Here is a 14796-nt window from a genome sequence, read left to right as displayed (position 1 = left end):
TATTATTATTATTATTATTTCATCTTATTGAAAGAACTGTATCATGAGAAAAAACGAAGGAAAAACCCATTCAGGCAAAATTTCAACCAAATGAATGTCAAATGACTGCTTTCATTTGTACACGGTACAGAGAGGTGTGACTAGAAAACAGCTTAACCCCTCCGGACTGAGAGAAACATGAAGAGTCAGATTCTTCTCTGTGTGTGCGTGCATACACATTAAAAAGAAATTTGAAGGAGATGAAGCTCAGTATGAAAAGCAGAAGCTGCTCGTTAGCTACACCTACACGTAATCCCTGTAGTTAGTACCATTATCAGCGGGGCCCGAACTGGGTCACAGGAACTGCGGCGTGACCGTCAACGTCTTCACACTCTCACGTAGAAAAGCAGACAATGTTCTAAACCCCTCCTAACTCTGCCTGTGCGGATGCTTCTACCCGTGGTGACACCATTTCAAGGGGAGAAGAAGAAAAGATGCAGGTTTTGGAATAAATATTCACAGCTAAAAGGGAACGGGGGTACTTGGGGGAGCAGGGCAATGAAACCGGGAGGAAACGTGCCCCAGACATAGCGCTCTGCTGGGCAGCCCTCCTAAGGAGCTCGGATTTTATCCGTGACAGCCCACGTGTTGAACGTCGAACAGAAAGAGGGAGTTTTTCTTTTGCCCCAAATAACCATTTACACAATAACAGAAAGCTAAAAAAATGCTAAAAACCCCCAAAACAACCCCCCCAAATGCAGCCCCTATAGAACACCCACCCCCCTCCAACCTAGCAGCCATTTAATTACTCGTTGGACGTAGGATGATGCAGACCTATGTGGAAGGTTTCCCTACTCTAAACTACAGGAGGTGGCGCTACATCCTGGAAACCAGCAGAGCCACGACTTCCCAGTCAAAGGAGAACCACCAGGGCAGGAAGGATGAGCACGGCTGTACCGTTCGAGCAGACGGACAGACAGACAGATAAACTGAAAACGTAGCGTTGAAACTTCTACTAGTTAGCTTTGCTTACACAAGTCTAAAAATATACAGAAAACCAAACAGTTTCCAGATTTTATACATCTTTTTCCAGCCAGCAGGGACTCCACCGAAACGCAGCGCTCGCAATCCCCGGCTCTAACTCGAGGGGTGACTTTGGCCTCAGTATCGCTGTCTTACAGTTTTCCTGCTTCAGAACATGCAGTTCATGCATTTTACGGTTTTGCTGCCGTAGTCGATGCATTCTGGCCCGATACACTCGCAGCAGGCGTTGTGAAACCATCGGTACTTGGACGCTCCCATGGACTCGCAAGAGATCTTGCACTGATGGATTGACATGCAGTCGTCAAAATAGACCACGGTGCACATGTGCTCTAAACCAAGAGGGGGGGAAAATCGGTTTAAAAGGTCTTAAAATACTTTTAAAGGTTAGTTTAAAACGAGTTCAGTGTGCAGGACTGTAAATCACCACGACTCCGAGGCGCAAGGGAGGAAAAGGTGACAGCGGAGGCAGAGAGCCAAGGTACAACCCATCAAGTTTTCCAGGATTACAGCTCAAGCTGTGGTCTGCTCTCCTGGACTAAGGGATTTCTGCAGTCACAAGGATGGTTTTAGGTTCTGCCCCCCCCCGTTACAAGGGAGCCCTTCTGAGGCGTAAGGACGGCCTTGGCCACAGGAACAAGGCAGGCATGTGTCCTCTGAAGGCATCGTTAAGGTATCATGGTCATGGGTGCCAGCGGTTCCTCCGTGCTGTCGTGAAAAGCTTCAGGTTTAGAGAAGTTGTTTAAAACCCACCCAAACCAGAAGTGTCAATGGTTCCTCCTCTGCCCCCAGCTCCACCATATTTCTTCCCTTTTTTAGCAACACCACCAGCTTTACCACCGAGACGCAGAAGCCCCTTTGTGCCTAAGTCCTGACCTTATTCTTCTAACGTCCACGCGATTACTTGAAATGCCATGCCGTTTGCTGGCATAATCTCAAACAGGAGCTGAGGCTTTCACACAATCCCAGACTGGTGGGGCTGGAAGGGACCTCCAGAGATCACACAGTCCAACCGCTCCTCTAGAGCAGGGTCACCAGAGCAGGTGCCCCGGCTGGCACCCAGGCGGGTTTGGGATCTCTCCAGAGCAGGAGACTCCGCTACTATAAAACAGAAACATCCCCACAGTCTAACTCCAGTTCTCCAAGCTCACAGATTCTACCAACTTTCTTCTGTGCTGACCAGGTGACTACGCCATAACTTTGTCCTCCAAAGGACCTTGACTGCATCCCCTTTACCCCCAGCACAACATGGCACGACTGAAAGCTGTGTGCCAGCACGCACGTCTCGCTAGCACACGTCAGACAGACCTGTGAGCGGGAGTCGTCGAAGGGCTTTCTAGCCTAATGCCTCCTTAACGCTGTGTGGCTCCAGGAGAAACCTACTGACCCACATTCCAGCGTGGATCGGACAAACATCATCCAAACGTAGATGGTAAATCAAGACAGTGGGGTTTGGGTTTTTTTTTTTGCACAATTATGGAGACATGGAGAGGGGTGAGCAACCAGAAGCCTCTCAGAGTAGTGTAGCTGTTAACCACAAAATTTATTCAGTCTCTTATCTGTGGACGCGAGCGTCCCATCAGTCATCCAGGAACCCTACAGAAGCCTCTCAGACATGTTCATACTCTTTGTACCCTCTTACTCAATCCTAATTCACCCCTTTGCTACCTTTTCAGTAGTTTTGTTCTCAAATTTGACCTTAAACGCCACGGGTAGGGTCAGCCTGAGAAGGTGGCAGCTGGAGGCACAGAGCCTCTGCCTCGGAACAGGCAATCCTGGCTAATCCAGGAGGATTTCTTGCTGCAAAATCAGCCGTTGAGATGCCATCTCCACTTGACTGACCCAGTCTCTGGATCAGCTTGAGAAGGCAGGACGACTCACGGCTCTCTCTAGGCAGTGGTGGAACAACTCTGAAGAAACCAGAGTCCTCTCCCAAGGGTTCCAGAAGTGCTGACTGCTACCGTGTTGCTCACTGCACTCCGACTTGCACCACGCACAGGTCAATGATGCTGAACTGAGAGACTGAAGACATCTCTTGGGTGGAAGGAGGCTGGAAGACAAACAGCTCCGGGCCCATAACCCTGGCAAAACCAGATGACAGCAGGCAGGTCCTGTGAGGCTGAAGAGACTGGTCTCCTCGACCACTCCCCCAGGACCAAAAAGGAACCAAAGCCAGACCTCAAGCTTACTAAAGTGGCAGCAACACCCAAGGACATTAATCTTGACTGACTGGAGAGCAGAGAAAAAAGTTTATTTTCACCTGCACACAAGCCAAGAGGATTAGGTCCTGGAGGACCAGTCCAAAACCGCTGTGACGGGGAAAGGACAGACTGTTCAGGGCAGGCCAGAGCCAGCAGTGGAGCTGGCTGGTTCCCAGCAGCTCTTTTAAGCAGCTGGGGGATGTGCTCCGTGGATAAGCTACCAAACCGCTCCTGACGTCGCGCCCACTCAGACTTGCCAGGTCTGAACGATTGGCCAGGGAGCACTTCGTTCGTCACGGGACACTCCTGGTCCCTCCTCAGCAGGGTCTGTGTGCCTGTGGAGAGGGAGAGGTCCTGAGAGCAGCAGCGTTCCTCGCATCCAGCATCACATCCCTCTTTATAGGCTGCACAAACCGAGTTACACAGGGGAAAAAATCCGTACCTACAGGCTCAGCTGGGATCCGGGAGAGCACTGAAATGGTTTCACAAACCTAGTCAGACCTACAGTCATCCCCTGGCTCCCTCAGCAGAGAAAAAAAGGACGTTGCTCCGTGCAGACCCAGCTCCTTCATTTGCATTTTGCCAATTTTCACACAGTGAGGACTGAAAACTGCAGGTGCGGGCAGGGAGAAGGATGCAGCAGCACATGAACAGCTCCAGAACGTGAGTCTCTCACCTTTCTGGCTGGCACTGGCGGGGAGTGGGAGCGCAGAGCGGACGGAATAACTACAGCACAGATTTTGTTTCATCAGCTGCCAAAGGATTATCCAGTTCCCCCCTCTCCCTCGCCAACATCCTGTCATCATCTGAAACAATTAAGCCTATTTAAACATCCGAACTCGCAGTTCAGCACTCTGAGGGTCGCAGCTGAGAGTACAGCAAAAAGAATGAAGTACAAACGGAGCTCCAGATTAATCACCATCATCACAATCCTCTCTGAAGTGGCGGCTCAAATGCCAGAAACCAAAGATACGAGTTGCTGCAGCAGCCCCAGGGAAGACACTAAGACACTCATTAAAATAATAACGGGGAAGTTCGAGGGCTAGTGGCTGGGCTCGCAGCAGGCTGGGGCGAGAAGGGAATGTTTTATACCCCACCGCTCCCCACCTCCTCCCGGGGCTTACGCCGCTCAGGCACAAAGCTCATGGGTTCCCGTGGCTGGTGCTGCTTTTCCTGGCACTCGCCTGGGACTGAGTCGAGCAAGCCTGGGCCCCTGGAGCAGCTTAATGGCGATCCCTGCATGAGCTGTGTCACACGACGGGGGTGACAAGGGGGGCTTGTAGGCAGAGCCTGTCCAGATCTGGGGTTAGTCTGGAAGACAGCACAGGGACACTGGCCCCTTACCAAAATCTACCTCTCATGAGCCCATCAGCGCTCGTTAGCTCATTACCTCTAGCTCTCCCTTTTCAGGCAAGGCAAGAGGCTGCTGCCAGCGCTCCACGTCGGAGCGAAGCACACGGAGAGGAGCTACAGAAGAACCACAAAATGGAGGAGGCACAGCCTGTAGAGAAAACGCAAAGCATCTGTGTTCCTGCTTACAGCAATATTCCTCGGAATCCCTCACCATCACGGCCCTGAAGACGACGGCTTAGTGAGGCCATCTCCACCTGCCCTTACGCCTAGCAGCGCGTCTGGGCAGAAGGAAAGGGTAAAGAGGTGGTCTCTAGTTTCTTTCACTGCAGGCTAAGCTTGCACTGGAGCTTTACTGGAGCTGAGCACACACACATACACCCCCCCCACATACACACAAACGCACCCTGTTTCAGCAGTTCTTCTAGCACGTGCTACCTTGTTAAACCACAGTGACTTCACTGTGGACTGAACTTCACGTGGGCAGAAGCCAGCAGGCTCCTCCAGCTGCCTGGGCTCCCTCTCTGGGCAGCTCTCTGACCCCGGCCGCCTTTTGGTTACTGCTTTTGGTCACTTCATCAAAAAAGCATATTAAACCCACGGCTCACACAACATCCAGCACAAGAGGTAGTTCCTGGTTGTCCTTGCTTCTACCACAGTAAACATTAGAGGCCGAAGCCAGGCACCAGCTTCTCTCTCCACCTTCTTCTGTTCTCGATGCTCAAATCATCCAGGTTTTTATCAGCAAACTTTAACAGGACTTCTGAGAAAGCACTCCACTACACTCCTGCCTCACATAGTTAGATCCTTGAAGTACAGGATGTTGAAAGCCATTTTCTACCTTTAACAGTCCTCCCCTGGTCACTGAGGTGGAGGAGGCACAGCCAGCGATTCCGAGAACAGCCCTGACACTTATTTCTAAGTGTCTACTGCGGCCTGAAAACCAGTGGCATCTGGGTTTGGACTGTCCTCGTTCCAGCGAAAGCTCTCTCTACCCAATCTCCAGTATGTTCTCAGCAGATGAAATGAAGGAGGCTTTTGACTAAGAACTTTGCAGTGTGGTGTACTGGTGTTGTTAACTCCAAACTCCCCCACGCCCTCGAGATGCCATTCCAATTCCCAGTTTAACCCAGAGCTATCATTAGCCCATGCTGTTGGTGCGGTGGGAAAGGACTGCCAGGGAGCAGCCAGCTGGGCTGCAGCACCTAAGCTACACGGGGACACATTCAAGGGTGTTCTAAGCACACTCAGGACTTTTTTTTTTCCAAGTGCAATTCACATCTGTAAACACCGCCGTGTTGGCACACAGGGCTTTTTGCGGCTTGCATTTAACTCGGCTTTCCGCACCCTTCTCCTACTTGCAGGCAGGTTCAAAGACACCTGACTGAGATGCTTTCTGACTGTCTGGTTTCCCAGTTCTGGAATTCATTTATTTTCCTAACGTGCCTTAACCAAAGGAAATCAGTGAAGCTGCCGCTACGGTGCCGTTTAATTGACGTGACCAGGGCGCAGGTCCGCAGTGGTGTGGAAAAGCAGCGAGGCCACCCGTTAGCATGTTTTTCCTTGATAGGATAAAAGAACCACCACAACTGCAACATGTGGGGCCACAAATAGTTGAAGTGTGTGTTGGGAAGGAAACGGAGCGTTCATTACACGAATAAAACAAGTCAGATGCTCTTGTTCCCCCCTGTAAGCAGCGATTTTGCTATCAGCCGTTTATGAGATTCTTTCAAGGCTGATGTAATGATTTGCAGGGAGAAGTATTTCGGGTTTAGTACAAAAACCAGGGAGCAGGGAGACTTTTTCTTATGCCACCGCTGTCACTGCCTCAACCTTCTCATCTCCCCTGCCCCCAACAAACAATATTCTGATGTCTGTCCTCTAAACTGAAGGTGAGAATATAAAAAGCTTCATATAAAGTAAGAGGAATGAGCCTGTAAGTCGAACCCTCACCCCTAAATTGCTTATATTTGAGATCGTCCGCCACATATTCCCCCCTCAGCATGAACGGCAATCCTGCTGTTCTTACTCAGGTTTACTACCCTACAAACCACCCTTCAGCAGAGGTCAAGTTACACCAGCTCAGACAAAAGAAATAAACATCTACGCCAGGTACAATGGTTGGTGGCACGTGGCTTCCTCACAGCCCTGAAGCCACGCGTTTCAGTTCCTCCCTCTCCACCGACACAGGATCTGGATTCAGTTTTGGGTCTGTCCTGTCTCCCAAGCTCCAGTTACCGCCTCAAAGAACACACCATACCACACGGGAAATAGCGTGAGCAAACGGCCTCCTGCCACAGGAGGAATTACAGAGGTGTCAAACTCGGAGGCTTAGCACCTCCCAAGATCATCAGACACTTCAACACCATCTTCCACGTTCCTCAGGGCTTTGCTTCACTCTTGTTACATTACGCTCAGGAACAGACTGAGCTTTTCATGGCTTAATGGGAAAAGAAGAAGTGAGCACAGAAGATGAGCCAAGGAGGCACCTGGAAGAGATGAGAGGAAACTCCAGGAATTTAGACCCTACGTGCATTACCTTTGTCACTAGAGTAAGGTGCGTGGACGTTGTTGCTGGGAACAGAGACGTTCTGATGCTGCGGCTGGTTCACTGTTTCTAGAAAGGAGACAAGGTTCTCGTGGTGCGACAGTTCTTCTGCCACGGGGAAGGAAACGATATTCCAGTTCAGCTGAGTGTCCCCTTCTGTCAGCGCCCGGAAAAGGGAAGGAATGGGTTCATGCAGCTCCTCGACAGTGCTCTTGGACGTGGGAGGCGTGTCGCTGTAATTGCGAGGATTGCACATACCTGCAGAGGAACAGAACAGTCAGTTACACCCGACCCCCTCAACTCTGCTCCTTGGAACAGGCGGAAATCTTCACAAAACTGAAACTGCAGGTTTTTTCGCTAAGCAGCACCGAGGTCTTTGACATGAATCTCACTCTTAGCTCAGTAACAGAAGTGCCACCAAACACAGCAGGACGAGCTTTCCGTAACAGCAGGTTTCAGATCTCTGCTGACTCCCACCAAACACACCTGTGACTGGTGGGATCCAAGTGAAAAGACAAGCCTCACCTAAAGAGCACTTCAGCTCCCTTTTTACACCACTTTAGAACACCAGGAGATCAGCAGAAGGTTTGCTTCCCCTGGGAAAAGAGGCAAGCACAGTATGATTGATGCAAGGATAAATCTGGAATGAAAGTGTACGACTGAACAAAGACACTGTCTGGACAAGTCCTGAGATCAATTCGCTGCAGATCTTTTTTGCACCAGATCGTTTTAGTTGTCTGCCAGAGATGCAAAGATCCCTGGCGGGAGGGAGCGAGGGTCTGAATTATTTCATCTGCTTCAGGACAGCCGAGGCGAACCTCGTTTTGCTGCTTAGTTGGAGGGGTCACTACAACCAAAATGCTTCTTTCCAGGTGAGCTCTTCAGTATTTTTCAACCTCTTTTGTGCTATCTTTCTCGACAGCGATACGGGACAGACCTGTTCGAGGTCCACCTGCCCCACACAACCAGAGAAGCATCTCCTGCAGATACAAAAGGACTCCAACTTCAGAAACCGAGTTTAACTAGAGCCTTACACAAACCCACAACCTTTTCAGTCAAAGTAGATGGATTTCCATAACGAACAAAGCGGAGTGAAGTTTGTTCATGGTGATTAGTGTGAGATCCAGCAAATCTTAAGCAAGTGGTTACCAACAGGAACACCACAAGATAGTCTGCTCCTATAAAAGGTGGTTGGGCAGGAGACAAAATAAGCCTCTCCTCCTTCAGGTCGCACAGAAAAATAATTCTGCTTGTACAAACTTCCTCCTGTAAACAGCTGCTTTCCTCCTCCTCTCAACCAGGTTTGTTCTTCACGGATGTTCCTGGACTCACTACTTTAACAATAAAAAATCTACATCCCAGCAATGGGAATATTCACCACACAGTTGTACTAACTGTCTCCAGGAAGCTGGGACGCTCCTGCCTCCTCATTCAAATAAGGCTACAGCAAGGATGACCCTGCACTGAAGAGAAGAACAGGACCATACCATAGAACCAACAAAGTCTGAGGCACCCGCAGAACCATCAGGAGATGGTTTAGTTTACTCAGTACTGGGAAAGTGAACCTGAATCCTCGTTAACTTCTCTCCCAGCTAACACTATGAGCAGGACCACGCCACGCCACTGCTTACTGGAAGACAGTAAAGCAAAGGGAAGCCAGGCAGAAGCAAGCCGAAAGGAGGATGTCAGAAAGCACATTGACGTGGTGATGGAGCGGGAGAAGCAGCGGACTGCAGTGAAAAGGAGCATTTTGACACTAATCTTCACGAATTCAGAGAAGACCCAGCCAGCCAGAGAAGCTGAGAGCAGGTACAACTCAAGACACATCGCTTTCATGGAAGCCAGAAGGATATTCGAGCTGCAGCAGAGAGAGACTGCCATCAACCACAGGAGGAAGGAGCTTTTGATACATTTAAAACAAGAGACAGAACTAGAACACATCCTCCTTAAGCAGGGGCAGCACTCGCTTGCAGAGCTCTGAGCACCACCTGTCAGCTGCAGTGCGGGTCCTGCTGATCCTCCGGTAAGAACGTCTCTTTCTTGCCCTCCACAGAGACCTGAATCATGAAATTGCTTAGGCTGGAAGAGACCTTCAAGCTTATCGAGTCACCTCATTCCCCCAGCACTGCCAGGTCCCCACTGACCCCTGTCCCTCAGCACCACCTCGACACAAGGGCTGGGAAACCCCTCCAGGGATGGGGACTCCACCACTGCCCTGGGCAGCCTGGGACACGCCTGCACAACCCCAGCGGGGAAGAAATTGTTCCTCAGGGACAACCTCAACCTCCCCTGGTGCCACTTGAGGATGTTTCCTCTCATCCTGTCACTCGTTCCTGGGGAAAAGTGACTGAGTCCCACCTCGCTCCACCCTCCTGTCAGGGAGTTGTCAGAGCCAGAAGGTCTCCCCGGAGCCTCCTTTGCTCCACGCTCAACCCCTCCACGTCCCTCAGCTGCTCCTCAGGGCACTTGTGCTCCAGACCCTGCACCAGCTCCATTGCCCTTCTCTGGACACGCTCCAGCCCTCAATGTCCTTCTGGGAGTGAGGGACCAAAACTGAACCCAGGATTCAAGGCGTGGCCTCACCAGTGATGAGGTCCCAAGGATTCACCAGCGAACTCAAACCTAACACTGTCTCTCTGTGGTATGTGCCAATACCCTTCCAGTCAGGAACCTCCACACAACATCCAACCCCAAGAAGCAGGCACTGCAACAACTCAAAAAGGGGGTTATGTTTTAGAGACAATAGTAATAGCCTGACATAAGGTGACATCAACAAAGCCAAACCCCAACTACCACCACTCCACACAGCGGACACAGCCTCCAAACGTTTGGTTCCCCACAGTCATTTATTCAGTACCCACAGAACGAGCTGCAGGATGTTTAAAGCACAGATTCTGTCCCCACGTTTTACTGCTGTTATAAGACTGGGAGCTCAGCGTGTGGCGGCAGGAAGCGATTTAAAACCAGAAGAAAAATCCGGAGCAATGGGAACTTACCGACGCAGTCGCAGCACTCGTCCCACAGCGTGCCCAGGCAGAGCATGCACTCCTTACAGCACGAGCAGTTCCCTTCCCCGGGGCGGCACTGGCACAGCTCCTGCCAACGACACAAACTCGTCACACCGCGGCCAGCCTACGTTTTTGAGTGTTCTTCCCATCACAACAGGAAATTCGAAGAAGGATGTTTCTTTATATATATTTACTTGTACTTATACATGTATAAATAGTGCGCAAATGTTATAATTTAGCTAGGAAAGGAAGCTACTCTGAGCTGTGTCTGCATAGTCAAGAGGACACACGGCGTCTACCACCACACCTATGTGTGGATTCTGAAAGGGACCTTCTCGGCGAAGCCCCGAGCGCTGGCTTTGGGGCAGCTCTGAGCGCTTCTTTCTCACCGCTCTCTCCATTCGCAGCACTAACGGCCAGATCATTTTTTCCCCCCAGGTCCAGCTGATCCATTTTTGCTCTTATGGAAACAACCTTCTGCCTCCTCCCTCCCAAATCATGGGATACTTGCGGAGCCTCTACAAAGTGCCATGGTAGGTGTATGCGTTGTTCTTTTAGCTAGAAAAATGGGAAAGGCCTGGAAGCAAGGAGACACACCTTTCCCTTCCAACGCCCTGAACCTGAAGGCACTGGGCAGCAGTTCTGCTGGAGACATCCCCCTGTGGACCTCGCAGTGTGGAAATGGCCTGCGTGGACAGAGGCAATCTGACACCCAGGTGGCCTCCTTCCCTCCAGCTGAAAGCCGGAACCAGCAGGTTCCAGTTTGGCTGAAAGGCCCGTGGCTACATGACAATGATCTATGGGCTTGAATCACGCTGCAGTGCAAGACGTGGACAGTCAAGAACCAGCATTTGGTTATCCTGGGTAGGAGTTTGGCTTTGAGGACGTCTGTCTAACTATCACATTACTCACAGCTGGTGGGAAAACAAAATCCCGTTACTGGAAACACTGACCACAGGATCCTTCCCACACCCGGCTTTACTGGAAGAGCCAGCGGCAATTCTCTGCATGCACCGGGCCAGGGAGAAGATGACACCCATCCCCGCTCTTTGATCCCGTTCTCCAGAGGCGGGGAGGGACGGGAGACGCACACGGACAGGAGGGAAGGGCAGGAAGATGGTTTGGCATGAAAGTCTCCTAGCCTGGAGTCACCACCCGAGGCTCCAGCTCAGCTGGCTCAGGGACACCACACCTCACCGGTGGACACAAACATCACCACAGAGACTGTCTGTAGCACCTTGGGAAGAAGCCAAGGGGCAAAACACTGCTTAAGAAATTCTTTGCCTGCTATTGTTTATAGGTAGGGAATCACAGTCTGGTTTGGGTTACAATGGAGCTTCCAAGGTCACCCAGTCCCACCCCCTGCAGGGAGCAGGGACATCTGCACCCAGAGCAGGGGGCTCAGAGCCCCAAGGGCCAACCTGACCTGCCATGGGGCCAGCCATGGGGCTGCTCCCACCTCTCGGGGCAGCCTGCGCCAGGCTCTGCCCACCCTCAGCACCAACAATCTCTCCCTTCTCTCTGCTCTGACTCTCCCTCTGGCAGTTTAAAATTGATATGCAGTCTTAGTAAGTCTTGAATTTTTATTTACAGAGTAGAAAATTACCAGGATTTTTTCCTTTTTTTCATCCTCAAAGTTTATTAATGTCACCCATTACTGTGCTGTTTCCAAGCAGAAGTTGAAAACTAGGCTCATTAATAAAAGATACCTCTTTTTCCACAAGGGGAGACACCACAAACCTAGAAAGATGAGTTATGTGAATGAGTGACGTTCTGAAACGCTCCTCTTACCATTTGGTAAATAGATCGTGTCAGCCTGGAGAATAAAAAGCCTGAATAAAACAACTTAAAAACCGTGAGTAAAGCACTGTTACTTTGGCCACAGAACTGTGTTAATACCCACTAGCATTAAAAATATCCTGCATTATTTGTTCTTCAACAGTGAAACCGGGAAAACAATTTCCTACTTATTACAGACACTGCCTCACCAGCGAGCGGGTGTGCGGGAGGCGGCGGTTCTGTTTTCACAGGAGGGCTTACGAGCAGTGCAACGCTTTGCTTTCTTTTCTGGTTTTATTTTTTACCTAGGGTTTTTTTTAACTTAGAGGAGGAAGAGGGAAAAAAGTGCAACCTAACAGGACTTCTGCCCAGCTCTGCAGCTCCCTCCTCCTCAGAGCCTGCCCATCTCTTCAAGGCAACAACCGTCTGTTTTTCCAGATATTTCTTCGCACATAGATGGTTTCCTTCACCACCCCTGAGTCCCGCCTGACTCATCCACACAGGATACAGCTTTCTACAAGAACGCTTACATGAGACACGGGTGAAGCGAGGCAGAGTGAGAAACGTTCCCTGTCGATAGCTGGGGGCGGTGAGGCGTCAGTGGAAGAAAATATTACTCCTAAGTCAACTTGGCAGCTTCCCAAGCTCAACTACTGAAGGTGCATCATAGAATGTGTTTTGCTAGGCAAGAAATGAGCCTCTCGGTCTAAAAATACAGCATGAAATCGGAAGCAGGCACGTTCGTACGATAAAGGCTCTTCTCTCCCGAGAGCGAACACGGATTTTTGCGGGGTGGTTCACATCTGCAGTTTTTCAAAGCTTTCTTCAAACGACAGAGATTATTTCCTTGGTGCAGTTGAGAAACAGGACCTGAAGGCATTGGCAACGTCTTTGCAAACTGGGAGTGAAAAAAAATAAGCTAATTTTTTTTCCTAGAACAGTTTAATACCAGAAACTCTCCTGGAAGGAAACCAGCCAGAACTGTTCTGTTAGCCCAGCTGCGTTACGTGCTGCAGCTACAACACAGGAACTACCAGTAGTTTTTAGACGCCGAAGACCTGGAGTGAAGGAGCGGCGTTTATCGCACACCATGGAGCTAAGAAGTCCTGGGAAGCCTTTCCAGCTGACAAGGAGGTGAAGACAAAGATGTGGAGAGATTTTCGTGGGAGCTGTACCACACCAACCGAGGTGACTGCAGGCACGAGAGCAAACTCTGCCTTCTCCAGGAGACAACCCCTCTTCTAGAAGGATCTGGAGCCCACACCCAACTCCAGCGCTGCTGGGTTCCTGTGCAGGGCAGACGTTGAAGGAGCTGCTGAAGGCAGCACGACATGGACGTACCACCCAAGCCTGACCACCGGAGGTAGCTCTGCACCGCAAAGGTCCCAGCCTGGGACTCGCCTCAAACCTGTTTGCTACAAACAATCGTGGGAACGTTCCATCCTGGAGCTTTCCGCCTGCAAGGATTTCCTCCGTGCTCCTCCACTCCACCCAGAGAGCGTAACTGGCCTTCTCCTCTCCTCCGCACACGGACACATCAAAGCAGCCCACGCAAGCAAGTCAGTAACAGATGTGCTAGAACAAACACGGCACCACGCACATGGCGCGGTGCCCTACCTGAAAAGCGAGGGAACAGTCGGTTACTGACCGCAGAGCCCCAGCCCCAGCGATGGGGAAAGGGGCCACGTCCACTGATTCTATGGTCCCATCTCTTCCACGACTCCTTCAACAGCTACAGGAAGCCACAAAGCTTTTTTGCGAAGGCGAAGCTGACCCAGAGAGATGCCTCAAGCTGTTTTCTCGTAGGTCTTGGCTTACAGGAAAAGATGATGTCGACGAGAGCGCCAATGAGCTGGAGCCTCAGGATGCGAAAGGGAAGCTGAGTGCATGCGAGTTGTTGATCTCATGCTCTGATCTGCATCTAACAACATAAATATTTATGCAGGGACCACCCTTAAGCGGAGCAGATCCTAAGGAGTGGCAGTAATGACTGTCCTGACTTGTAGCCAGGCTGGCAAAAATATTTATGTTGACTGTATGGTTTTGAGAGAGCAGGTCTTGGGTCTCCAAGACTGGCAGCCTCCCTCTCTGCACACAGTGACAAACACTCACATTCTGTTTGCTCCCCCTGTCATCTCCGAGTGACATTATCTTGGTTTCAAGCCATGGATTTTGCCCAACTATAACAGTTATAAAAATAGGCTGGGGAAAAACATCAAGCAAACTCGTTCCACACAGCATTGTAAGTTCAGATTTCTCCAGAAGAGTTTAAAGGGGGAGAAAAATAAACCAGGGATATACTCTACCTGTATACATGGCCCATGAAACAAGCGCTTCACGTACCAGCGTGGCGCTTCTGCCGCAACAGCGCTGCAGATTTATTTAAAAATCAACAAAAAGCCAAGAAGAAAGATGACAACTGCTTTAAGTCAAAGCTTCAGGAGTCTCTATCTCCACCATCAGACTCGTCCAACCTGACCAAAGAATGAACACTGACTGGTAGGTCAGGCCTGCTCGCAGGAGAGCGCAGCCAGACGGCAGCGCTGCCCTGTAATTGCACATGGGTCGCGCGGCCGACTGGGGACTCGAGGGGCTGGAGAGTCGTGTACGGTGCTGGTGTCAGGGACCTGCTTTAGACGGGGATTCTGCATCACCGGGACCACGGCAGGGAGAACACCTGCAACACACGAGGCAGCCCAGGGGTCTCTCTACAGGCACGGGACTGTGTCGCTGCAGGGATGCCAACATGATTTCCTGTTGGGACAGGACAAGGGCTGATGGTTCCACTGCCAGAGGGAGAGTCAGAGCAGAGAGAAGGGAGAGATTGTTGGTGCTGAGGGTGGGCAGAGCCTGGCGCAGGCTGCCCCGGGAGGTGGGGGCAGCACCATGG

At 50.8% G+C, this 14796-nt stretch overlaps 1 protein-coding gene across 1 annotated transcript in view; it reads right to left on the bottom strand.

Moving 5' to 3' along the window:
* Positions 1-1105: 1105 nt before the first annotated feature.
* Positions 1106-14796, bottom strand: part of TWSG1 (twisted gastrulation BMP signaling modulator 1) — a 15223-nt gene continuing 1532 nt past the window's right edge. Inside the window, exons 2-4 of the mRNA XM_010139574.1 lie at positions 10116-10215; positions 7111-7377; positions 1106-1352 (exon numbers count right to left, since the gene is read on the bottom strand). Of these exons, the coding sequence (XP_010137876.1) occupies positions 1171-1352; positions 7111-7377; positions 10116-10215 (549 nt within the window). The 3' untranslated portion in view covers positions 1106-1170. The remainder of the gene's footprint in view (positions 1353-7110; positions 7378-10115; positions 10216-14796) is intronic.

The sequence above is a fragment of the Buceros rhinoceros genome, unplaced genomic scaffold (assembly GCF_000710305.1).
Source record: "Buceros rhinoceros silvestris isolate BGI_N320 unplaced genomic scaffold, ASM71030v1 scaffold44477, whole genome shotgun sequence".
NCBI lineage: Eukaryota > Metazoa > Chordata > Aves > Bucerotiformes > Bucerotidae > Buceros > Buceros rhinoceros.
The sequence above is the reverse complement of the archived record's forward strand: the minus strand, read 5'-3'. Positions and strand labels throughout refer to the sequence as shown.